The 23,755-nt window shown below is 46.9% G+C and overlaps 2 protein-coding genes across 4 annotated transcripts in view; one reads left to right on the forward strand and one right to left on the reverse strand.

Moving 5' to 3' along the window:
- MCF2 (MCF.2 cell line derived transforming sequence) overlaps window positions 1-10,395 on the forward strand; it is a 48,772-nt gene extending 38,377 nt beyond the window's left edge. For 2 of the 3 annotated variants that reach the window (XM_052673660.1, XM_052673663.1), the window contains 8 exons: window positions 273-365; window positions 1,579-1,657; window positions 2,193-2,256; window positions 2,496-2,602; window positions 2,677-2,789; window positions 3,069-3,181; window positions 4,435-4,535; window positions 8,491-10,395. In XM_052673660.1, coding sequence (XP_052529620.1) covers window positions 273-365; window positions 1,579-1,657; window positions 2,193-2,256; window positions 2,496-2,602; window positions 2,677-2,789; window positions 3,069-3,181; window positions 4,435-4,535; window positions 8,491-8,531 — 711 coding nt within the window. In that variant the 3' untranslated portion in view covers window positions 8,532-10,395. Of the gene's footprint in view, window positions 1-272; window positions 366-1,578; window positions 1,658-2,192; window positions 2,257-2,495; window positions 2,603-2,676; window positions 2,790-3,068; window positions 3,182-4,434; window positions 4,536-6,989 lie in introns of all 3 variants that reach the window. The other variant, XM_052673661.1, reaches the window with a different exon arrangement.
- Window positions 10,396-10,746: 351 nt separating this feature from the next.
- F9 (coagulation factor IX) lies at window positions 10,747-23,434 on the reverse strand. Its single transcript, XM_052673665.1, has 8 exons — window positions 23,312-23,434; window positions 21,058-21,221; window positions 20,743-20,767; window positions 18,575-18,688; window positions 16,929-17,057; window positions 15,007-15,275; window positions 13,489-13,606; window positions 10,747-11,431 (listed from the first exon to the last, which is right to left on the reverse strand). The coding sequence occupies exons 1-8, from the start codon at window positions 23,376-23,378 to the stop codon at window positions 10,884-10,886; spliced, it is 1,434 nt and encodes a 477-aa protein (XP_052529625.1). The 5' UTR covers window positions 23,379-23,434; the 3' UTR covers window positions 10,747-10,883.
- Window positions 23,435-23,755: the final 321 nt, after the last annotated feature.

Below are 23,755 nucleotides of genomic sequence, written 5' to 3' on the forward strand. Positions count from 1 at the left end.
GATAACTTTTCATTTTGTTCCACTGATTCTTGAGTAGAAATTCTGAAGGCTATTAGTGGTTATAAGAAAGCTTTGGTAAATAAGGCAGGCTGATGGAAATCAGGGGGAATAACTCAGATGGTGACTTCCAGTGGCTGCTGAAATGAAAATTGATGAAATGTGTAAAACAAAGCTGTTTTCAGCCAATTCAGCATGGTGCATAATACATGGATTCATTTTAAAGGGGAAAGACTTGTAACATGCTTCATTTTTTGGTTCTTTTCTCTTTGCAGATGAATGCAGTTGGAATAACTGAGAACGTGAAGGGGGATCATAGAAAATTTGAAATCTGGTATAGTGGAAGAGAAGAGGTATATGTTGTGCAGGTTTGTAGCTTCAGAGATCTGAGTATTTGTAAACAGTGGTGTGGAAATGTCTCCTCTTGATCTTCTCAGGATATAAGGTTATCAGACATTCAGCTTGTATTTCTTCTTCCTCCTTGCCTATGTCTCTGTTCACAGAGCTGTCCCAGTGGCTACTCCTCAGAGTCCAGTACAGGGCTGTAAAAGTGGAGACAGAGCTGGTCCTTGGAAATAGAGCCTTTAATTCCACATGCAGTCTCAAATAGACCAGTAGTTGAAAAAAAAAACCAACATTTTATTGTGCTTAGCAGCTTACATGAACTGAGACGGGAAGTGGGCCTCATGCTTTAGTGAACATAAACACATGCTCTTCTACAATTAGATGCTGGAACTGCCCCCAGAGTGAAGGCTTAGCTTCCATGGTGCTATTTCCAATGGTAGTCTATGGAACAGTAGCCTATTTTTTTCATGTTTATTTTCCCCTCTTTTGTAGCATTTTGAATATCATTTTATAAGAGTGAAGTATTTGCCTAATGCTGTGTTCAGAGCACAACCTCTTGTGAAAATATTGTTCGTTGACATCTGTTTTTAATTTGCCCTTTGCTGAGCTTTTTCCTCCTTGTTATAATCCAGTAACAAACTTCAACTCAGATGTATGTAGGGTATAAATATATCCAGAGCATAACGATAGGACAGGGGGGAATGGTTTTAAACTGACACAGGGGAGATTTAGGTTGGATATTAGGAGGAAGTTTTTCACCCAGAGGGTGGTGAGGCACTGGAACAGGTTGCCCAAAGAGGCTGTGGATGCCCCATCCCTGGAGGCTTTCAAGGCCAGGCTGGATGTGGCTCTGGGCAGCCTGGTCTGCTGGTTGGTGACCCTGCATACAGCAGGGGGTTGGAACCGGATGAGCACTGTGGGCCTTTGCAATCCAGGCCATTCTATGATTCTATGATAGTTTTGGCCCTTTGGGATTTTAAAAAGAGAATTATTGCATGCTCAGATGTGCTTTTTCCTGTACTCCTTGGGTTGTAGTGATGTCTCCACCATTTCTGCTGCGTTGCCTGGATGTGGTGGGATTGTTAATTTAAAAAGATGAAGAATATTTTATATTTAACGCTGGCTTTGGATGAAAGGGGATTTCAGATAATTGCAGCATTGAAAAGTAAGATTCTATTCATACAATACAATGGGTGATTCATAATTCAAAATTCAGACAATTCTCTCTTCTTTCAGGCCCAAACAGTAGATCTGAAGATGGCATGGTTAAATGAAATCAGAAAAATTTTATTCAAGCAGCAGGAGCTCATAAAAGGTACATTTGACCAATTTGTCTGTGGCATTCACTCTGCTGCAGAACCTTTTCTATTTTCACACTGCTAAATCTTCAAATCCACTAATTCTCACCAGAGAATTGATTTTCAGAAGAAACCCAGTAGCACAATTCTGGAGTGAGGTCTACATTACAGGGAAATAACATAAGTTAGAGCTGTAGAGGCCGAGTGCTCAAGTAGAAATGAATTACAGAGGTACTTTTTTTTCTTCTATTACCGTGGAGAGTTATTTCACATTTGTTCTCATATGCTTAATTCAACAAGATTCATAGCAGATGCCTTGTTTTAAGCATATTATAGTCCCATAGACTTCAGTGGAATGCTTGCTATTGGATTTGTGCTAACATGCCATCTTAATCATAACTAAATCTGCTCTTTGTAATAGTCCCTAGATCTGGTTTTCTCTAAACAATAATCATTACAGTTGTTTGAAAGGCCTAGCTTTGAAAATAATGCTTCAAGTGCAACAGCTGCTAAGAAACAAGGATGTAAATCTGATGTCTGACCTCCCCACAGTGGAGAAGCAGCAGCCTAGCTCGTGCACTGACCAGCTCCACCTCTCCTCCCAGCTGAGTGATGGGTGAGTCCCTGGGGTGGCTCTTGGGGGGGGGCACCAGCGAGCACTCATCTGACAGCACAACCTGAGCTGCAGTTTTCTTTTTGTGTCCACCCAGTAATCGAAACTGGGCACTGAGATCCTTCAGAAAAACATATATTAATAAGTACCATTAATATTTCTGATCCTGCTTTACGAATCTTCACGGAGTTTAGTTTCATTTCTCACGTACAACTAATATATATGCATATTTAATCTTTCAGAAAGCAGCAGAGAGCCTCCATAAGCTCAGAAGAGAACGACTCGGAGCGCACCAGCCCAGTGCCACTGGACAGCGTGCTCCTGTCACCCCAGAGCAAACCTCACAGAAGTATGGCACCTCCCTTCCTTCGGGGCACTGTGTGGGCACAGGGTTCCCCAGCTGAGCTGCATGCTGTCTTGCAGGCTGGCCAGGAATGTCACAGTCCCTGGAGATCTGTGAGGGTCTGGAGGAGTGGTCTGGCAACCAGTACCTTTCAAACTGCTCAGACACCGAAGAGGAGGAGGGGAACCAGCTGGTTAGTACAGAACTGAAGAAGCACCAAAGCTTGAGGTTTTGGTTGTATTGCTTTAGCAGGCTTCACTGGGTGACAGGTGTGGCTTCTCCATGTCTTCATTTTTCTACATCTCCGTTTGGGAAATGAGGAGATATCAGATGAGTTGTTTCAGTTCCTTGAAACCATTTAAATTAAGGTAGCTGTTAGTGCTCTATCACATTCCCTGCGGCAGTCAGAAATAAAGGCTGTGTGATACTGAATGTAGCTCAAGCAGATAATTTTTTTCTCTTTCTGCCACAGTCTCCAGGAAAATACAAAGCCCTTGCAGACTGCAAGAGGAGAGGATCAGAGGATCTGCTGGTGAAAAATGGGGACGAAATTCAGCTTTTGCATGAAGATGGTGAGGGGCAGTGGTAGGTATTTTAGGATTGCTTTGCCTTATCTCTAAGAGCCTGCATGGCAGTGCCATGCTGCCTCACCTGCCTGGTGGTCCACTCCTTGCAGCTTCTGATTAGGTTTCAGTCTATTCCAGAAAGTCAGAGAATTCATTCCCTTTACAAGTCTAGGTACCTTACACACTGGTTTGTCCTCAAAAAATGTGTTTGGACTTCCCTTGCTTTGGGTATGTGAGCTGTGTTACGCTGACATCTCAGCAGCCCCTTGGTAGTGCTCTTGCAGCTCAAATGGGTGGTTTGAGTGAGAGCTCTGTGCCCACTTTATGCCTTCTCCAACTCAGCTGTTGGCTTTTTTCCTCTGGGTTTATTAATAGCAATATTGAGTGATTACAAGACATTTTCTTCCCACAAATGGCTGTAATGAACCAGTGTTAACTGGTTAATAGCTGCAGACCATCTTTCAGTTGTATTTATAGCTGTGGCTTGTGAGGATAGCAATTCACAGCTGGTTCTCTCCTTGTAACCGGGAGCATTGCCTCGGAAATTACTATACCCCATGTTCTGCCTGTTGAACCATTGGTCTTATTGTCTCAGAGGGCAGCATGCCCTCTTCTGTTTTTTGCAGCATTTTGGCCAAGTTTCCTGCCTGTAGTTCCTTTCCAGACTGATTTCTGACTAGCTCTCTTCAGCCAGCCTCTCCTTAGTATAAATACACAGGCACAGCTGCCCTATGGGGGATTCAGGGCCAGCATCTACAGCCCTTACGCTTCATGGGAAATTCAGTTTGCTGTTAGCAAAAAGAAGATAGAAAATATCTCAATCATGCTGCATGCTCACCACCTTGCATAGCAGTTTTAGGCAGTGCCAGGCAGACAGTTCTCAGACCAAATGTATTTGTTAGTTCAGATCTCACTACATGAACAGGAAAGTAATTGTCCTGGGCTTCATTGGTAGTCAGTGGAGAGAAACAGGCACTTCTGGAGAATGATGCAGACCCCAGGCAGGGTTACTCACGCTCTGGAGAGCCTTGTTCCTCTCCATTTGCTAGAGAGGGGCCCAAGGCAACTGTGTTCCTGATGAAGGTTTTTAATTAGTTGCCTAAATTTAGTTGGATGGAATTCTTAAATGCATGCGCAGCTCCTGTTAAAATGCTCCCCCAATTTGAGCAGACTGTTGGTTGCACTGACTGTCTTGTAAAGTGTGCCCACTGCCAATGCAAAACTGCTTGTGGGGTGATTTGTTGCTTTTACTAATACTGTTGTTGTTCAAAGGTTGGTGAAAAACCTAAACAGAAGAAAAGAAGGCTGGATCCCTGTCCACAGTCTGCAGATAGTAGTCGGTGATTGTAGATTTCGGAATGCCAAAGTTGCAGGTATCATATAATACACATAACAGAGATATCTCAAAACTCAATTCAGGTCTTTTAAGCCATTTGTACTGCACTTGATATACTGAGTCTGGCTGCATTTGCCTCTGCAGTAAAAAAAAAAAAAAAAAAAAAAGAAAGAAAGCAGCTACTCCAAAAAGCCTGCAAAAGTAGTAAATTAAGCTACTGCTTTTTTGTGGATTTTTTTTCTTGGCTCCTTAGGACACTTCTCTGACTTTAGGCACTAGTAAGTTACAAGAAACAAAAAAAAACAGCACTTAAACACATAGGTTTTATTGTGAGAGCACTGGGCAGAAGATGTAGGAGAAGAAATGGAGTCTGATCAGGGATTCCTATGACTATTTTTGCCTTCTTGCTGCTGTAGCTCAGACCCCATGTGAATAGGATGCACCTAGGCAAAACCTCCTCATGCTGCACAAGGTGCTGTGGCCTCATCCAAAGCACGTGGAAGGAAGGCTTCAGTTCTGCGCTTGGTCAAGCCTTGCTCTTTCACTCACTGCTGGTTTCTGCTTGTTAATCCTTCATTAAAATAGTTTATAAACAAATTACCAGGTTTTAGTGAAAGGCTTCTAGTCTTAAAAATCATGTTTCTCATTTTCTATTTGTAAATGTACATAGATTAAGAAGAATAGCAGATGACACAAGAAGATGCCTTAAGAGCAGGCCATTACCCTCACCATGTATTTGGTATCACCACTCCATGGTTTTTCATTACCATGCTGGAAATGGGGGGCTGGGATTGTGACTGGAACAGCTGAGAACACACAGAGAAAAAAAAAATCACAAAGGTTTTGTCCATAAAAAGGAAGTCTAGTTATCCCTGGGTCCTGGACCAAAGTCTGTGTGGAGGTTCCTCCAGCCCTGAAAGCACCCTGAAAATAGGATACTGGTTAACTTTGAATGCTGGCTTGCTCTGTCACTGGTCATAACCCCCACATCCTAGAGATTGGCAGCTCTGCACTGGTTTACAGTCACTGAGTACAAAGTAAGACAAATTTCACAGGACAGAACCACAGAAAGCTGCTGTACATCTTGCAGTGCTGCTCAGATGTTTGCAGCCGTGTCACTAGAGTCTGGCAGCAGTGCTGAGGCTTAGTTTTCCCTGTTAAGATTGGCTTTGCTCATTCTCTCTGTTGCTGATTGTGTATGCAGTCTGTAGGCATGGTTCTAATTTTACACGCACTTCGGGCAATGCTGTAAGGATGGTGTAGGATGTTTTCTCTCCATTTCCTGGAGGTATTCAAAGAACTTCTCAGTGACATGTCCTTACAGCCATCATGCACTCTAAAAACTGATTTTCGGATCACACCTTTGTATTTAACAAAGCTGTTCCTTTTGTGGATAGGTCATTTTATGCTGTGGGTGATTTTACAGCCATTAATTGCTCTGGGATGTGGTCGGGTTTGGGGTGTTTTCTGCTTCTTCAGAAGATGGAGCTCTTGCTCCACTCTGCAAGAAGTCCTTCCAGCCAGCCTCCCTCGGAGGAAGGACAGGCTGGTCCTGACATAGCAGACACAGTTTGCCAGCTAAGGAGTGACACTGCATACAGGAGGGCACACTGCAACCCACAGGTATTCTGAGCTGCTTGTGGGGTTCTCAGGAGCTGAAAGCATGCAGAGCTGGTTCCTGTGTTGGTGCTTGGCTCCTGGTCCCCACAGTCATTAACAACTTAAAGTTACAGGAAGCTTTTCTGCCCATTTGAAGTTATCAGATAGGAATTTGGTAGATGTCCCACTACCCTGCCATTGCCAGTTTTGTAAATCCGCTGTCCTGCGCCAGGCCTGCCAAGGGAGAGCCTCTGTGCAAAGCAGAATTTGGAACAGCCAAATGAATACCGAAAATACAGATGCTTTTTTCTTTTACTTCTTCACTGGTTGTGCAGTTAATTTGCCTTATGGATGAGTGGTTACTATTGGCAATGTCGTGTAACAGCTGATAAAGAGAGTACTTTGGTCTAAATCTCTATTGCAGAAGTGGGAGGGAAAACCTTATTAAACTTAGTGTAAATCTTGGCCTGGATTTAAGCCAGGAGGCTTTGAGAAGGAAGATAACTGGCTTGGAGTTCATTTTGAATAACAATTTTTCCCCTGTTGTGCCCCTAGCAATAGCTTCTGAAATGAGCCATTGCTTCTTTCTTCTGAATAGATTTGTTTCCTGTGTAAATCTGTGGTGTTTCTCTTATGTATGTGCCACAGCAATAGTTCTGTATCGCAGATGTTAATGCAAAATGGATCTCAAAATGGAAAAAGTTTGGTAAGAACTCTGCTCAGAGAAAGCACTGCTCAGGAAATAGTGGTTGCATGTTGCTCATTTCAGATGCCTTGTTAAAGCATAAAACCATTTCTGTATGTATGAAGAAGGAGCAGCCCCAGTGTAAGATGTGCATCTCTTGGAATGTCAGGAATGTGGGTTAGAATCCAAACTCTTCTTCCACAATAGGCCAGGAAGCAAAATAGCTCTGCAGGTCCCCAGGTTGCTAATACTCCACAGACCGCCTACTGCTGTAACACAGAGAACTGACAGCACCTGTGTCACTGAAGGGAAAACCATGTTAATCCAGCTGTGCTGCAGCACCCAGCTCAGCAAGCTGAGAGCTCGGACAGCAGAGGTGAGGTCCTTGCTGAAACCCAGTACAGATGTGTGACATGTTTCATCTCAGTGACACGGTGACAGTGCAGGAGCACGACAGCTCCCCTCTTGTGGAGGCTGAGCTCTTGTTCTGCTCTTCTTTTCTCTCAGCAGTGGTAAACAAATGCAAGCAAAAGAAAACATTTTGTTCGCTCTAGAATTTTCACGTCAGAGCCAAACGAGGCCAATGCATTTCCAGCCTTTTTCATCTGACCTTTAAAATCCAGGCAGAGAGATGGTTTCTGATTTTGTCTGACTGCATGAAGGTTGTGTGAGGCTGATTTCTTTCAGAGAGAGCACGAAATAGAGCAGAATTGAGCCCAAACATGAGGAGCACTCAGAGCAGCCATTGGGAGATGCTCCATTCCAGGGCAGGTGCTGGCACCCACTTGTTTCAGGGAGCACGCAGGCAGCCACGACGCTCTCACTTTGCAGTGTGATGCAGGTCTGACCAGGTTCCTGCTCCTGTGCTATACGTCAGACATCTTCTAGTTTTGTTCAACATCCCACTTGGCAAATTCTCTTCCAAGCCTTAAGGGGATCCCTGTATGTGTTTGTGCACGTGTGAGTGCGTGTGTGCTCTTCCTGCTAAGCTGCCCCTCACTTGGAGTGCCCAGAGGACAAAGCTCATGCACCCTCTGCTCTGACCAGCCAGGGCAGTGGCCTCTTGGCTGAGTTTGAGGCAGCTCTTTACGTAGCACCTTGGGCCACACAGTTCTAATTTGCCTGATGAGAGTGCGTGGCTGAATGCTTGAGCTCTTGCAAGCTAGCGTAAGCATGTTAGCTGAAATGTGCAAGTTTTGTGTAAGTTCTGCTTAAAATGCCACTTGTCATGTTGCAGATGTAGCACAGCTGTTTGCACTGTTACTCATGCACTTTAATGATTGCAGCCACAGGCTTTATGTGAGCAGAATTATTATGCAGGGTCCGTTAAAGATAATGTTAATTTTTGCCTTTGAAATATAAAGCAGGGTCTACATTTACAACCAGCGATGCCAGCCAGCCTCATAGAACAGCTATTTTGTGCCCATAGAAAGCCATTTTGCAATGACGAAATAAGGACTCTAGAGATGATAACCGCTGGCCATGCTGTGATAATCAAGTGATAGATGACAGAAACGAGTCAAACCCTGTGGTCTTGCCTTAGACAGGGCTCTCACTGAAACTAATGGGAGTTCAGCTTTCAGGGAGAACCACGGGAGTGTGCTGGTTTTTTCTTTTATGTTTTACAAATGTTACATGATTACAGGGAACAATGTGTTTCTTGGAATAAGATGCTTTAACATTAACATCATTCTTCATTACTTTATAGATGCTGCCCTGTGTAACACGCGAAAGTTTAGTTCCCCTTGAGTTAAGGGTGAACTGGTAGCATCCTGGTTTTGATGCTCTTGGAAGCTTTCAACTACGTGTTACAGAGAAATAGCACAATAGTTGGAGTTTTCCTGTACTATTCATCACATTCACAGAGCTCCACAGCTTCATCTGCACTGAATGGGACCGGTGTCCTAAGCAGCTTCTCATAGTCATAAAGGAAGCCATTCTCTGCTCTTTTCTTTCCCTCCACTATGGAAAGTACAGTGTTTCATTATTTTTACCTGCTGTTTTCCATGACATCCATCACGTTTCATCAGAGAAGTACACCTTGTATAGATGCTTGAAATTTCCTCTGCAGGTTGAAGGCTTTATCTACTTATTAGCTGACAACTGTTGAAGCTGATTGCAAATCAAAGAGTTGAGTTTTGGTAAACCAAAAACAAACAAAAAACCAACAACAAAGAAGCTGTATGTTCTGCTTAATTGATTTTATGGATGGATTTTTCTTAAAAACCTACTTCAGCTATGTGAATGTAATGTTCTGTAAGAGCATCATCTGGCTGACTCACGTGGAAGATGCAATAATGCTACAGATCCTTTTTTTGCACTTAGGGTCTGAATCCAGCCCATTGCAGTCAGTCCCGTTGATTTCAGTGAGGTTTGGATCAGGTCGAACTGACAACTCAGGGTTGTCGCCAATCACTTTAGGGTCCCACAGTGTCCCAAGGCTGAAACCTGTATCTAGCAAGTGTTGAAGTTTACATTACATGTATGTACTTTTGGAACACGTGCCATAAATCAAAGTTAAATGTCCATGTTTGCACTAAGGATGTTCATGTGACAAGACTGTACTTTTCAGCATCTTTATCGATAATGCAGCAGTTGAATTTTCGAGGAAGAAAAGGAATATTGAATTCTCAGTTTAATTTTGTGTTGCTTTGTCTAGTTTTGCTTTTGTAGAACATAGGTACAGGTGGTTTGACTTTTAAGCAGATGTATGCAAAGAGCATCTGGCTGTTGAGAACAGGGTTGATAGTATGCATGCCTTACAAGATGTGCTCTGTCCCGTTGACGCAAAATGTTTTATGCCATGGACTGAAGGGGGACCTTTGTGTTCTGACTTTGATTTGTGAGCCATCAATTCTTAGATACAGTATCAAGCTGTTGAGTTCAAACACACTGAGTATTTTTGGTGACCACTGTTGTATGGAGGAATGGTTGAACTGCTCCTTGGCTGTGGCTGCCCGGGGTTCCCCTGGGTTGGGTTGCCAGCGCTGGGGGCAGCCCCATACATCCCCAAAGCAGGACCACTGAGTCTGTGCTGAGGAACACTGAGAGGCTTGGAAAGATCCCAGTGTTCCTCAGCCATTGGGAATCAAACCAGGGAGGTTTTAAGTCACTGACGATTATTTCTGTCTGTTTTAAAGCTGGTCACAGTGCGCTCGCTAGGTAGAAAAGCAGGATTCTCTCAAGTTAGTATGGGGGTAATTTATAGTGGTAACTATTCTTGTGGTACCAGTACACATTTTGAGGTACAGCTGTAAATATTTGTCTCAAACATAGCACACATTGCATATGAAATGGTTTTAATCTTTTTTCTGTCTTCCATCGTTTTAAATTTAAGCTTTTATTAATTTATGAGATTGACTAGCTCTGCAATTCTGAATGTACAGTCTGGGATTTTTAACATTGGAAACTTTGCACATGACATGGTCTATTACCTTTAAGTATGCTGTTGAACTAGGCTCTTCATGTACATGTTATTATAAATTACAGTAGAGAGTTTTCTCTGACTGCAAGTTTAAATGAACTATATTGTATATGTACCTGTAAAAAAAAAAAATGTGTTAAATCTATATTTAAAGATTAAAAAGTTGTTAAATAAATTCTTATGAGAATATGCAGTTCTGTCCAAAGACACCTCTGCTATGGCTCTGAAACAATTCTGAGTGATGGCTTTATTTCATTTCTTTGGAGCAAATTCAGCATTCACACACACGTTTTGATTTTAAAACGAGCAGTGACAGAGGCTGCCATCAGCTGCTGGCTGGATGTGGTGGCAGTGAAATGAGCGAGGCTCAGTGCTTATCCTGAGGTCTGAAACAGCAGCTGCAGCCCAGCACCACTCGCTTTGCATCCCGGTGGGACCACGCAGGCTGTGCAGGGACCACGTCCTCCATGTAGTGCTGCAGGGGAAGGGGACTGGTGGGCAGCCATGGCCGTGTGGAGCATGCAGGAATGCAGTCACGGCTAATTAGAAAGGCTTTTTATTTCTGTATTGCCACGCTTACACTGGGTTCTCTTCCAAGAGCAGAAATTAGTTCATGTGGAAACAACGATCAAAACACAGTGATTTCTGAGACCCCCTCCCCAATCCCTCCAGCACATTTAGGTGAGCCTCGTGGTTTCCCTGATCCACTTCACATACTTGGCGACCTTGGTGTAGATGCCGTACTTGCCCGGCTTGGCGCACTCCTCACCCCAGCTGGTGACCCCTGTCAGAAACCAGGTCTCCCCGATGCTGTTGGTGTAGGGCCCGCCACTGTCCCCCCCACACGTGTCCTTGCCCCCGGCCGTGTAGCCGGCACAGAACATGCTCTGCAGGATGGTGGTGGAGGTGCTCTTCAGGCAGGTCACCCGGTCCACGAAGGGCACAGTGAGCACCTGCAGGATGACGGCGGAGCGGCCGCGGTACAGCATGCTGCCCCAGCCGCTCACCGTGCCCGGCCCGTTGCTCAGCAGGTTGTTGGTGAAGTCCCTGCTGCCGATGCAGATGGGGGTGACGTAGCTGTTGAAGGTGAGCGGCTGGTCCAGCTCCAGCAGAGCGATGTCATTGTGGTGCTTGTTCCTGGTGCGGTTGTAGGCGGGGTAAGGGAGGATTTTAACCACCTGCCGCCACTGCTCTGTGTGGTCGTCCTCCTTCGTGTTGTATTCACCTGTGGAGATAAAGATGTGGGCTTGGTGACAGCCGTGTCCTCCTGCTGCCATCTCAGTGCTCCCACAGCCCAGTCCTGCAGCCAGCAGTGTGGCACCAGGCCCATAGCAGTGCACATCGCCGTCACACGTGGCAGCCATCACCACAGATGATAAGAAATACAGAAATACAGACTGAGTGACTGCAGCCCAGAGGGTTTTGCCAAAGTGTGTGGCAATGTGTTTTCTGAAGTGAACGCCCTCATGACAACGCTGCCCTAGCACCAAAGGGAAAGGTGCTCTAGAGTTACAAATCTCTGTTAAAAACCGCTGCTCGTTAGCCACCTGCCCCTCTGCAGACCCACAGCTGGTGGGGCTGTAGGGGTAGCACTGCCCCATGGGTCCCTGTGCCCAGTTGCAGGGTGCAGCTGCCTGAGTGCCCGCAGCTGGCTTCTTACCCCCCACCCTGCATGACAACAGGTGGAGGGAGAGGAATGCTGTGGGGCTTGGCTGGGGCATCTGGTGCTGAGCAGAGCCCCTGCCTCACCCACGGCCCGGTGATGCTGAGAGCAGGATGGCTTCTCTCAGCCCCGGAGGCACAGAGCGTTTAACCCATGCTGCAGCATTTCCCCATGCTCTGCTGTGATCTCCACAACATCCTCTAAGCAGCATCTGCAGCAGCGCCGGTTGTGTCCTGTGCCTGTTTGTGCCCGTGTGTGCCTGCAAGGAGCGACAGCACCCAGTAAAGAGGTGAGGCGGTGCTCCCGGCTGCCCGATCGAGGTGGGGCTGGTGGCTGTGCTGCTGCTCTGATTGCTATGGGTTTATTTTTTTGCTGCAGTAGCAGTGTGAGTGTCAGCTTTTTTGCAGACTGCGTTTCCACAATGTAAATGCAAGAAGTGGGGGAGACTTTGAGAGGGTTTTACTTGTGTGACAGCTGCTTGCTATTGCTGGGGACCCATAAATATGCTTCAGTGATGAAGGCAGAGAGGCAAAGAATTAGGGCTGAGAGTGCTTCTTCCATCTCTGCTATCACTCCGTGGGCCTCCCAGTATGCTATAAACAAAGCTGAACATTTAGCATGAATGGAGGTGAACGATTCACGTGCTACCCGTGCACTGTGCATGGTGTGAGTACAAATCAAGCAGTTCCTGAAACCCTGCAAAACCGTGTTGTGCTCACTTGATTTGCTACCTGCCCCATCTCCTGCCCTGGAAAGAGAGCAGTGCTGCAGGGCAGTGTGCAGGCAGTGCATGGGGAGCTGGCTGACAGCACAGCTGAGCTGGGAAGGGGAGGGAGCTGGTGTGCAGATGCAGTGAACACAAAACATCTGTCTGGGGAAACGTGCTTTTCTGGGGGAAAGCATTGCACTGAGAATTGTGTACTTTCTCATGTTTGTGGGTGCAATGCTGAGTTTTGTGCCTGAAGGCAGGTAGGGAAATAAAGGAGCTATGTGCAAGCTGCAAGCCTCCTGTTGTCTGCACAGAGCAGGGCTCTGGTCCCACAGTACGAGCACCATGGCGCAGCACAGCTCACAGCCAGGGCTCAGCTGTGCTGCTGCAGAAGGTGAAGATGCAGATGGAGTCCTCTTGATAAGCCAATTTCTGTAGATACAAATTCAGTGTTTCAAAGCTCAGGTAGAATCTCATTTTTGTCAGTAATACAAGAAAGTGAGATTCTTCCCTGCCTCCTCTGAACATTGCCTGTAGCTGAGACCAGCTCCATCAGCGTGCTTCCTGCACTGGGTAATCATACTGAAGGGAAACAAGTAATTTGGGGAAGATAACTCTGCCATAGCTGTAAAACATGGCATTGCACTGCTTGCCAAAGCCCTGTGATGAATGATCAGCAGGCAGCGTGGAACAGCTGGGTACCAGGAGTGGGGGGGGAAAACACCATTTGTCAAGGAGAGATAAATTAGTTTTGCGAAGCTGCAGCACCCCATGCCTTGCAGCCAGGCCCTGCTGCCTCTCTGAGCTCCAACAGAACCTGCTGGAGAGCCATGCTGCCTCTGGGGCGACCCCCTGCAGATGGGCTGAGCCGCTGGAGTCACTGAGCAGCGGTGCCACCCACAATGCTCACCTGCCACAGCCGTAACGTTGTCCCCTGGCTTCAGGCAGTGCGCTGCTGTCACCACCCATTTCTCATTGATAATGGACCCTCCGCAGAAGCCCAAACCGCTGCTGTCCACCAGATGAACCTGCAGGAGCAGAAGGAAACAGCAGCTGTGGGGTTGTGCCAAGAGGGCGTGGGTTTGGCTGTAGGATGGGTTGTGTTAAATTGCACAGAGCTGGTGCTGCCCCAGCCATGCCAGGAGCTGCTCCCTGCTTGTCCCTGTGCCCCCAGCCCTCTTTGTCCAGCGCTGTTCACACACTGTTGGTGCCATGCTGCACTTGCCCCTAGATGACCCCTGCTCCAGGCTGGGGGTCAGACAGCCCCAGCATAGGGCTTGATTTTTGGATAGTCCTGTGGAGAGCCAGGAGTTGGAGCCAATGACTCTTACTGGTCCCTTCCAACTCAGGGTATTCTATGATAAACTCCACTTTAATGCACTTTCCCAAATACGCTTCCATGCACACCTCATAAGAGTGCTTTCCAATGACCAGAGAAGCAGGAGCTAAGATGCTAAGTCCCTGTACCATACGAGCATCCGGTGCCCTCCTACTCACAGGACCCGAGCCAGGACATCCCTTACGCTAAAACTTCTAATTAAATCCATCAGGCGACTCGTTGAGCTGTACTGAAAAGATGGATTTCCTTTCTGTTTCACCCATTTTTGTCCTTCCCACGCGGCACGGCATCCCGCCAGGCTTTCTCCTGCCCTCCCTGCAGCCGCTGGCGCCGCTCCCGCAGCGGCAGCCCCCCGCTCGGCCGTTCCCAGCCGCCAGCCACGGGATGGCAGCACCGCTCGCTGCTAGCAGCCTGGCCCGCTGGCCGATGCTGGCTTTCTAGGACTCTTTTCTGAGCCCTGCAGCCATCCCGGGCCCTGGGGAGCGCACAGCATCCCTCCTGCGTGCTGCCTGACCTCTGCGGGATGGGCACCCTCACCTGCCGTGTGACCAAAGGGAGAGCAAAATAATTTGGGAGGATTGTGTCCGGTGAGGTGGAGGTCCTCGTGAGCGCAGCCAGCCTCAGTGGGCTCATAGTAAGTGAATATGCTTTTGTTGTGGGTGCTGATTTCTTAGGTTTAGATTTCTGGTACTCCTCCTGGCTGACCTGCATGAATGGGCCCTATGGGTCATTGCCACAATCAGCAATGGTCTGTGCCAGGGCTTGCAAGAGAACAGAATCAGAATATTACTTTGAAAAGAGATTTCCCATCCATTCAGAAAGGCTTCATCAAAAATGGAGCTGTGTAGCCCTTTGCCAAGCATCCTGAAGCCTCTATGACTTTTAGTTGTTTGCCAGGATAGACTCCCAGTCTGAAATATTGCTGCTGTGGCATAAATCCATCTGCAGAGAGAAGCTGCATTCCTATGAGATGGGAGCTCTCGTACCAAAGCAGCCTCGGAGGCAGGTTTCAATGTGATGGAAGGTGAGCATGGATGCAGAGGGAGCTAATGGCAGTGACTGATGGGGGCACGTGGGAGCAGCCCATACCTGCCATGGCAGCTGGCCCTTCACGCTGTCGTATCCCCCGACCACACGGGTGTCATTCTTAGTTATCGGCACGATCCTGGCAGGGGCAGCAGTGGTGGTGATGGTGGTGGTGGTGGGGAGGAAGGGGGGCAGCTCTGTGATGTCGAGCGCTTCGTCGTGAGCGTCGTCCTCATCGTGGGCCGTGATGTTCCAGCGCTCAATGGTGTTTTCGGTGCGGGTGACCTTTCCTCTCATCTCCGGAGCTGTGATCCTCCCGCAGGGATATGGCACTGGAGGAGAAGTGGATGAGGTTATGCCTGGCAGTGCAATGACTCGGAGTGTCACAGCAAGGGAAGGAGCAGGCGAGGAGATGCGTGTGAATGAAATGATCGGTGCCCAAAGCATCCATACAGACGATTTGCAAGAGCAACAAAAGCAGAATGGGTTTTAGATGTGAATTGCGAGCTACTTTTATAAAGAAGGAAGCTTGCAAGACAGAGGGCATGCTGGACAGGGCGGCACAGCTGTGCCTTTATTTAGCAGAGCACAGGGGAGCATGCCTGGGAGCTGTGTGTTGGGCAGCCCGGCTGTTGGCTGACATTTCTGCAGCTAGTTGCTCCAGAACAATGAATGTCCAGCTGGGAGAGGGCAGGAAATAATATCTGCCAGTTGTACAGATAATCCTACTTGGCACCAAGGTGAGGAAAACATTAATAAACTCATGCTTGAGTTTAGATTTTCCTGTTAATGAAGACCTCATCTGTGGGCTCATTTCAGCTGAGCTCTTCCCGTTTCTCTCCTATGCAATGTGTGCCGAGTTCCTGCTGATAGTGGCAGTCAAAATAGTAAATAGCATCAGGCATTGTCTTTGATCGGAAAAGCTTTTGACAGCACTGTGCAAACAAACATTGGTGTAAAATCAGATGTGAGCATGGCCTGCAGAGATTTCACATTTGCTTAAAAAGTCCACCTTAGGAGTAGGGCTCCAATAAAGGCTCAGTGAGGGAAAGCGCTATCAGGAGGCTGGGTTGGGAATGAAGGCTTCAGAGCCAAGAAATGTTAAGCTTTTGCAGGAAGAGTAATTACCCAACCTGAAGGATGGTGTTATTGCTAGCAGTGAAACTTTCTGGTGCAAAGAATGTATCTCCGTTAGCAGAAAGCAAAGAAAGTATCTCAGGCTGCAAGTCTCATTGCTGAAAGCCAGACCTTCAGGAGTTCAACCCATTCCTGTTCAGGCTCCTGCCTGCCAGCCAGGTGGCATGTCAGCTACACTCATATGTTGGATATATGATGGTACCAAATGCTACACTGAGCTTAATTGACAACATTTTTTCTCTTCTCAGTCTCCTCTCCTCTGCTGAGTGTGCGTGGCTCAATGAACTTGCTGTGTTGGGTTGGGATTGAACAAGCTGGTGTTTGAGCTGTTTTAACAGCCTGGGAGTGGGGAAAACTCAGGGAATATGATTTACAGGATGAAAGATATTCTGTTGTCTCATAATAATTTGGGACACCTGGGTGGAGGATCAGTAATGAAGTAGTAGCTATTGGAAGAAATAGCTCAGCTAGCTCAGGTTGAATGGCCATCTGTGTATAGCCAAGCATAATAGTTACGTCTCCAGAAAATTACTGATCCACATCTGGAAATATGAGATGTGCCTTTGTGAGCAGCCCTCTGAAACAGGCATTTGCCTTCTGTGTGAAGTTCCGGACACCTGAACTCCTCTCCACGCACGTAGGCTAAAGAAAGGATGCTTAGACAGTGTCTTCCACGTGCAGCCTCACATCTGCCATTGGGAAAGTGCAGCGTCAGGCTCTTCACATCTGCTAAGCAAGTGAAAAAGGTTGGCTTCCAACAGAGCATCTAAATTCTCTGAGATTCTTAAACCCAGGAGAAGACCTTGGAAACTTTAACCCAACTCTCTTAGAATGCATTAAGGTTTAACCTGCAGGTTTACAGGACTTTCCATCTTCATGAAGCTTGTAGCCACTGGCACAGGAGCACACAGCCTTCTGCGGTGGGTCATGCCTGCAGAAGTGCTCACAGCCCCCATTTTTTGTAGCACAAGTAGAGTCTGAAAGAAATAAAAATGAGATGCTGAAAGCTCTTTGACATGGGCCTGTGGCAGCTGTAGGGACCTGGCCTTTGGCCTTTGGCCTCAGCCTGTGGCTGCCTACAGCTGTGCCAGACTGTGCTTGGTGTCCTCTTGCAAATCCCCGCCCTATTCATGGTGAGGGAGTGCTGAGCACCTCTTTGGGACAGCAGGGTAAGGAAATGGCCATGAGGTCCTTCAGGAAGTGCTGCTGAGCCCCAGCAATCCCTGCATATCAATCCCAGTGCAGTCGGAGCCACTCAGCCCTGCGGAGCCATCCGAAATTTGGCAGCCCCAAAGGACTGCTGTAAATATTTGGTTAAGAGCCACGTGATTTCCCCACTATTGTGCTCCCCTCCAACCCCTGTGCTTACAGAAATCCAGCTGTAGTGCAGGTGCCAGCAGAGAGCACCCCGTGTCCTTTAGGTGCCTCAGGAAAGCTTTGTCTTAGGATTACTGCTGGGCTCTGAATTTGAAACTACATGCAAACCACATGCTCTTCCTGACACACCAATAGATCGGTGCAGCCTGGGGTGGAGGACCCATTTCAGTCAGACTGCTTTCAGCATCCATAGGGCAGCCATGGCTCGGTGAGCATCCCAGTGCACAGCAGGTGCCTCTTCCCACCCCTCACTGCCGCCCCTCCATCCCTCAGAGGTGGAAATCCACCCATCTGCAGGCACCCTTTTAATTCTCAGTGAGTTTTCAGATCTCTTCACAGCAGATTAACTCCACTCCCACCTCCTCAAGGACACCTCCCTTCCTGTAGTCATTTTAATGCCATCATTTACTATTTTTACAGAGATCCTTTTCACGCCTCACTTCGGGCGCTATTTTTGTTTCTGTCTCGCTTCCATGAGAAATCTGCAGTGAGCCTATTTAAATTTGATGCAGCTTTGAAATGCTCTTTTTAACGTACGCTCCTCTCTTGCCAGAGCAGAAGCACAACTAGAAAGAGAATCTTTTATTAGTGCAGTGAGTCTAGCACATTATGCGAGTCGCACAGCCTCTGATTATATTATAAATATAAGAGCTGAATATCCCTCTTGCTTAAATTATCAGCTGTTTGGTTTTCATAGACTCCTCAAGCCATCAGGAAAATATTTGCCTTTTGTTTGCCTTTAGAATCAAGGTTGCTGGTGGTAATTAGGACTACTATGTTAGCAGGGGGCCGTGGCGGGGAGGTTGCCATGGTCCTGCCACACTCAGCATCTGGCGTGAGGATGGAAAGGAATGAGAGCGCATGGGGTGAGTGAGCCCCATGTAAGAGCATCTGAAGGGGATGCCAGAGGAGGGAGACATCTGCTCCTGAACCCTAAAGCACATCCCTCACAGTCCTGCTGCTGCAGGCTAAACGAGCACATTCATACAGTGTCTTACAGCAAGGTGCAGCGTATCTGAAACAGCCCCTAATTAGGATGAAAACTGTTATGCCCACTTTGATCAGATGGGATTTCAAAGAAGGCAGAACAAGCACAAGACATGCCCCTTGTACATACCTATTTCGCAGTTTCTGCCTCCATACCCAGGTGGGCACATGCACTCATAGGAGCTTACTCCATCCTTGCACTCGGCTCCATTTTTGCATGGATTGGAGTTACACTGATCTCCATCTTTGAGAGAAGACAGGAGAATTAACAAACATGAGTGTCCACCACGTCTGGTGGTGGCCAAGTGCAAGCCTGCTGTTGAAGACAAGCAGGAGGCTGCATGCCTTCCATCTTTGTGGTAGGAAACAAGCGCAACTGTGGCGCACAATTGCACAACAAGCAGCGTCAGCACTGGGGGAACATCAGCAGCAGTGCTTAATCCAAAGGCCCAATTATGTACACTGTCTCCTATTGGGTTAGTTCTACTTTTTTCATCTCACTTATGTGACATCTCAGCAGGATCTCATGTCCTGGCTTGGTTGCACAGCTGAAGTTCAAAGACTTGTCTCATCTAGAGTGGTTGGGTTTTACTCATCTGAATTTGTTTGAACACTGCTGTCCCTCTGTGTGTGTTGGGTCTGGAGACCTCTTTGAATACTAGGGCTGTGAGCCTACGTCATTGGTTTCTTTCTAAACATTTCACTATGATTAGCAGGTCTCGATTTTTTCTTAATGAGCCAAGGCTTTTATTCACCCAGTTGCCTGCATTTGAGAAACGAAGGAGTAGAAATGCCTGATACTGCAAAGTCGGTGGTCTGGAGTAAAGAGTAAAAAAGCAACATTAAATCACAGGAAAGGGTGCTTTGAAATGGCGATGCAACAGCAGTAAGGAACAGGCATGTCCTACCAGTACACCTGGCCATTAACAATGCCTTGAAGAAGGTGCTGGAATGCAGAAGGCAGCCTGCAAACAAAGACAGAATGGGACTGTCTTGCTTAAGGCGTGATGTTGGGGTTGGCACAGATGGTTTGGATAGGACGATGATTGCTGCTGCTGGGGTTTGGTAGCTCAGGTGTGAGCAGTGAGATCCTGTAAACTGAGCAGTAGAGCAGGTCTCTGGATGACAGTGAATAGATGGTGTTCATTATTTCTGGGGGGCTAATTGGTTCCAGTAACAGAGAAATAAATGCAGTGTTGAATTTCATCAGTTGGTTTTTGTAGTGAAAATGCTAAGTTACAGCCTGAAGCAGTGATTGAGCACCTGGTGGGAAGGCAGAGCCAGCCCAGGAGCTCAGGTGTATGCAGTGCACCTGAGTGACTGGGAGGGATGGAGCCAGGATCCATCCCTCCCCAAACCTCATCTAAGGGTTGGCAGTGGAGGTGAGGGAATCTAGTTGGAGATCCCTGCATACCTGAAGCCTTCTGAAGGTAAGCAGCTTCTTTCCTTTATTTCTGTGCACGTGGTTGTTGCATTTGAGCAAATCCTCACTTGCTGCAGCCTAGGACCTTGCTGCTGTGCTTTCCATTGCGTTACAGTTTTTCACAGGACAGTCCTGCAATGCAGGACTGAATAACTTCCAAATAATCTGAATTATTGAAGGTTTTCGAGTGAGTTGTTCTGGGTGCTTTGCCAGTCTATGAAGCAGTTCAGTTATCAAAATGTACTTAAAATTTCTTTCAGATGTTTTAGTGGGCATTAAAATCTTTTTGGTAAGGAGTCATCGGGGTTTGGGGTTGAAAAGGAGGAAATAGATGCTGGGGGGGAAAAAAAAAGGTAGAGAAGCAAAGCTTTGGGACCACTGGTGTGAACTGCAAACAGCTGTTTGCTGTGACCATATTGAGGGTCCATTTAGTGTGGCGTTTCCAGGGGTTCATACTGAGCCTGCGTGAGGCTGTGTTCTATCTGGAGATCTCTGCTTGAGAACAGAGTGTTTACTACTTGGAGGGGTGTTACCTCTTACTATCTTGCTCTGCTCTGTGCTGCAGCTGAAAACAGAAGCCCAGAAGGTGACCTGGGCTCACTGTGTGAACTACTTTTATCTTCTTTTCCAGTGAGATTTGTGCTGTTTGTTCCAAAAAACCCTGCTTCTGTATAGAAGAGGCTAAGTAATCTTTTTTTCCTTGTGTTTCTTATACAAATGGGATGGGCATAGGCTGAGCAACCACAGTGTTCAGAGTGTGTGACTCTGTGATAAAACAATTTCTAAATGCTGAAAAATATTTCTTTCCATAAGCATCTGGTTATGCACTGAGAGATGAATGTTATGCATGTGGATGTGAAGAATGCAGCTCTTACCAATGTATATTTTCCAAAATTCCATCTGCAAAGGAGAAAAAAAAATAATTCCCTTGGTTTATGTTTCCTGGGCTTAAAGGAGTGGCTCTAAAGCTTAAAGGCTTGAAGGGAAGCAACTGCCTCAGTAGTCCCAGTGGTGAGCACCCACCCCCTAATGAGGTTTCCCAGCCCAACAGATGAATTGTGAATGATATCCAAGGGGTGATGGGGTTGCCCTTGCTCTTCAGTCCTCCCCCGTTAGTGCTTCACCCCAGCACTCCATACAGGTGAGGTCCAGATGAAGGCTTTTGGCTGTTTTGCAGCAGGGTTACTCACTGTTTTCTCTGTGTTCTCAAACACTTCTCGGGCTTCTTCAAAGCTGCATTTTTCTTCTATGCATTCTCTCTCGAGATTCCCAGGAATAAACTCTTCCAGCCTGTTTGAATTGCCTCGCCTTGTCCTGCTCAGAACTGTGTTCGCCTCTTTGTTCTCAATAAAGACTGCAATTGGAAAAGAAAGCCAGGCTGCAGAGTGGCCATGGGGCGGGCAGCAGGGCTCTGCTCTTCCACAAAACCCTTCTCATGAGTTCATCATCTCTCATTGCCCCACGGCCAGTGATGTTTCGGGAGCATTACTGCCTACTTTAGGTTTCTTCGGTGTCTAATTTAACTGGGGAACCTGGAATCAAAGCAGTTGGTAGGTGAAACTGGCTGATGGCAGGGTGATTAGGAGCACTGAAGTTTAGCAGATGGTGTGAATTCCTCCTATCACAGATAGGACTGAACCGGAATAAGCTATTAAAGAAGGGAAAACCAAAGGTTTTCTCATGCTGCTGCTTAGAGATATCTTGTTTGAACACAGAAATTGAGGCAAGGTGGTGTGAACACTGCTAACTCCAGACTGCTGACCCAAGGACCAGAGGGGATGCCCAGGTTGTCACCAGCTTTTCAATGCGGCCACCTGATGACGTGGTCCATCGTGCTGCTACCACGTGTGCTCTCCCAGCCAGCACTGACCTTGCTCCCCAGGTTGGAGGAAGCATTTCTGTCTCTGTGCCAATGCAGCGCTAATTGTTTTTGCAACGATTTTAATCACTATAAAGGCAGCTTGCACCTTTGCCTTCCTCATGCTTTCAGTTAAAAAGAATTGTTTGGCACTAGATATTATTGATGGGTAAAAAACTCTGGCTTGGTTTAAACAATGCAGCTTCCATGGGCTGTCTGATCCCCTCCCATCTGCAAGACTGGGGCTTATATATGGTATACGAAAGTCACTGGAAAGTCACTCTCTTCCCTCCAGCATGTGTCACAACCTCTGGCGTGAGCCCAAGCTGGGCTGAAAAGGTTGGATTGAGCGAGATGGAGCAGCCTTCATTGGTTTTGTAGCCCTGTTGGATTCTCCTTGAGCCTGGGAAACCAGACATGGGCACAGCTGCATGCCTCTGATTGTGGCTGCATTTCATTAGGTCTGCTTCATTTCTTCTTGGTGGAACGTGCTAGGCAACTGCCATAATTAACCCATTTAATGGGGAGATCTAATTTTAATGAAAACAACTTCACCTCCATCAGACCCATCTTGACTTTCCTGATGTTTACTAATCCCACGTTCTGCTTTATAAGCAGAACTTGATTTGAACTGAAAGTGGCAGGCTCATGGGGTAGCACGCAAGGTGCTTGCCCTGGCTGGAAATGATCTTCCCACCAAGCATACGCTCATGTGTGGCTTAGCAACTTCTAAATCAGTACCTGGAAAAGTGAGGGGGTGTTTGGGCTGGCGATGAGGGCCTGTCCTGTCACCCGAGTATTAAATTGTCTAGGGAATACACCTGGGTGGATGGTGACTCTGTTCACTTTCCATTCATAAGCAAACACTTTAGAAAAGCACTTTTTTTTTCTTCCTTGTTATACCTGTTACTTGCAATGTTTTAATAAAAGAAGAAAGGCCTTGCACCAGCCAAGTACTCGCACTGGAAGTGAACCAGGCTCTGCTGGAACTGTTGCTGCTACAGATCAATCATGCAGCAGCCTGCATTACTATGTGTGATTACCCACATCCATCAACTACTCTATCGTGTCTACAGTTTTGGCTGTACCTTACAGTCTTTGTTAAATGCATGCTGGGTTTGGCTTTAAACATTTCCCACACGGCAAGCCCAATGACTGTTCTATGGATGTCAGTGCTGTATTCCAGGAAAAAGTGATGGCACGCAGAAGCTGAGGCTGTTACTCCACCAGTGACATGTTCCCTGCTTTCCCTTTTGTGTGTGGGTGCATGTGCTCTAAATGGCTGAATCGAGCTCTGAAAGCTGTACGATTTCAAGAGAAATCCCATTCTTAAAATTAATCCCTGTGAAACTTTCTGTGTAAAAATCAGCATAAAAGCTGGGGGGGAAAAAAAAAAACCCAACCAAAAACAAAAAGCAGAGCTTCAAATAGAGGAACTCTAAAATGCTGCAGTTCCACTGATCCCTTGTCTCTCATGAGACAGCACAAGTTGTCCCACTGTGAACTGACAAACGGACCCTCTATGTGTGCCAGTAACCCCCCACCCCCAGGAGCAAAGGATTTCCTAGGTTTTAAAATGAACCCACCTGTACTTTCGGCACCAAGAAAAGCTTCCAGAAGACAAAAGGAGAGTATGAGGGGGATTTTTGCCATCTTCCTCCCACTGCCCAAACCTAGGAACAAATTGTTCGGGTGGTGGAGCTCGGTCAATAGTTCCAAAGTGCAAGCTCCTGTTTATTTGCTCTGGGTAACCCTTTAATTTAAGGTCCCCAGATGTGCCATTGCTGAGCCTTGAAATGACAGTGAGGGTGTTATTTGAGGGGACGCATCCGTGCTGAAGAAATGTATTAGTTAGCTGCAGCCTTAGGGGTCATCTGATGCCCTATAGGATATTGCTGCCAGGTTTGGAGGATGAGCAAGGCACAAGAATACATTAAGCCAGCTTCAGGAGCCTCTTCAAAGCACTGGATTGCCCATTCCCATCCAGATGATGTTATTTGCCACATAAAATCCACAGTAGCGCTTTCAAA

Source organism: Tympanuchus pallidicinctus, unplaced genomic scaffold (genome assembly GCF_026119805.1).
Source record: "Tympanuchus pallidicinctus isolate F22 unplaced genomic scaffold, pur_lepc_1.0 scaffold13, whole genome shotgun sequence".
Classification (NCBI taxonomy): Eukaryota; Metazoa; Chordata; class Aves; order Galliformes; family Phasianidae; genus Tympanuchus; species Tympanuchus pallidicinctus.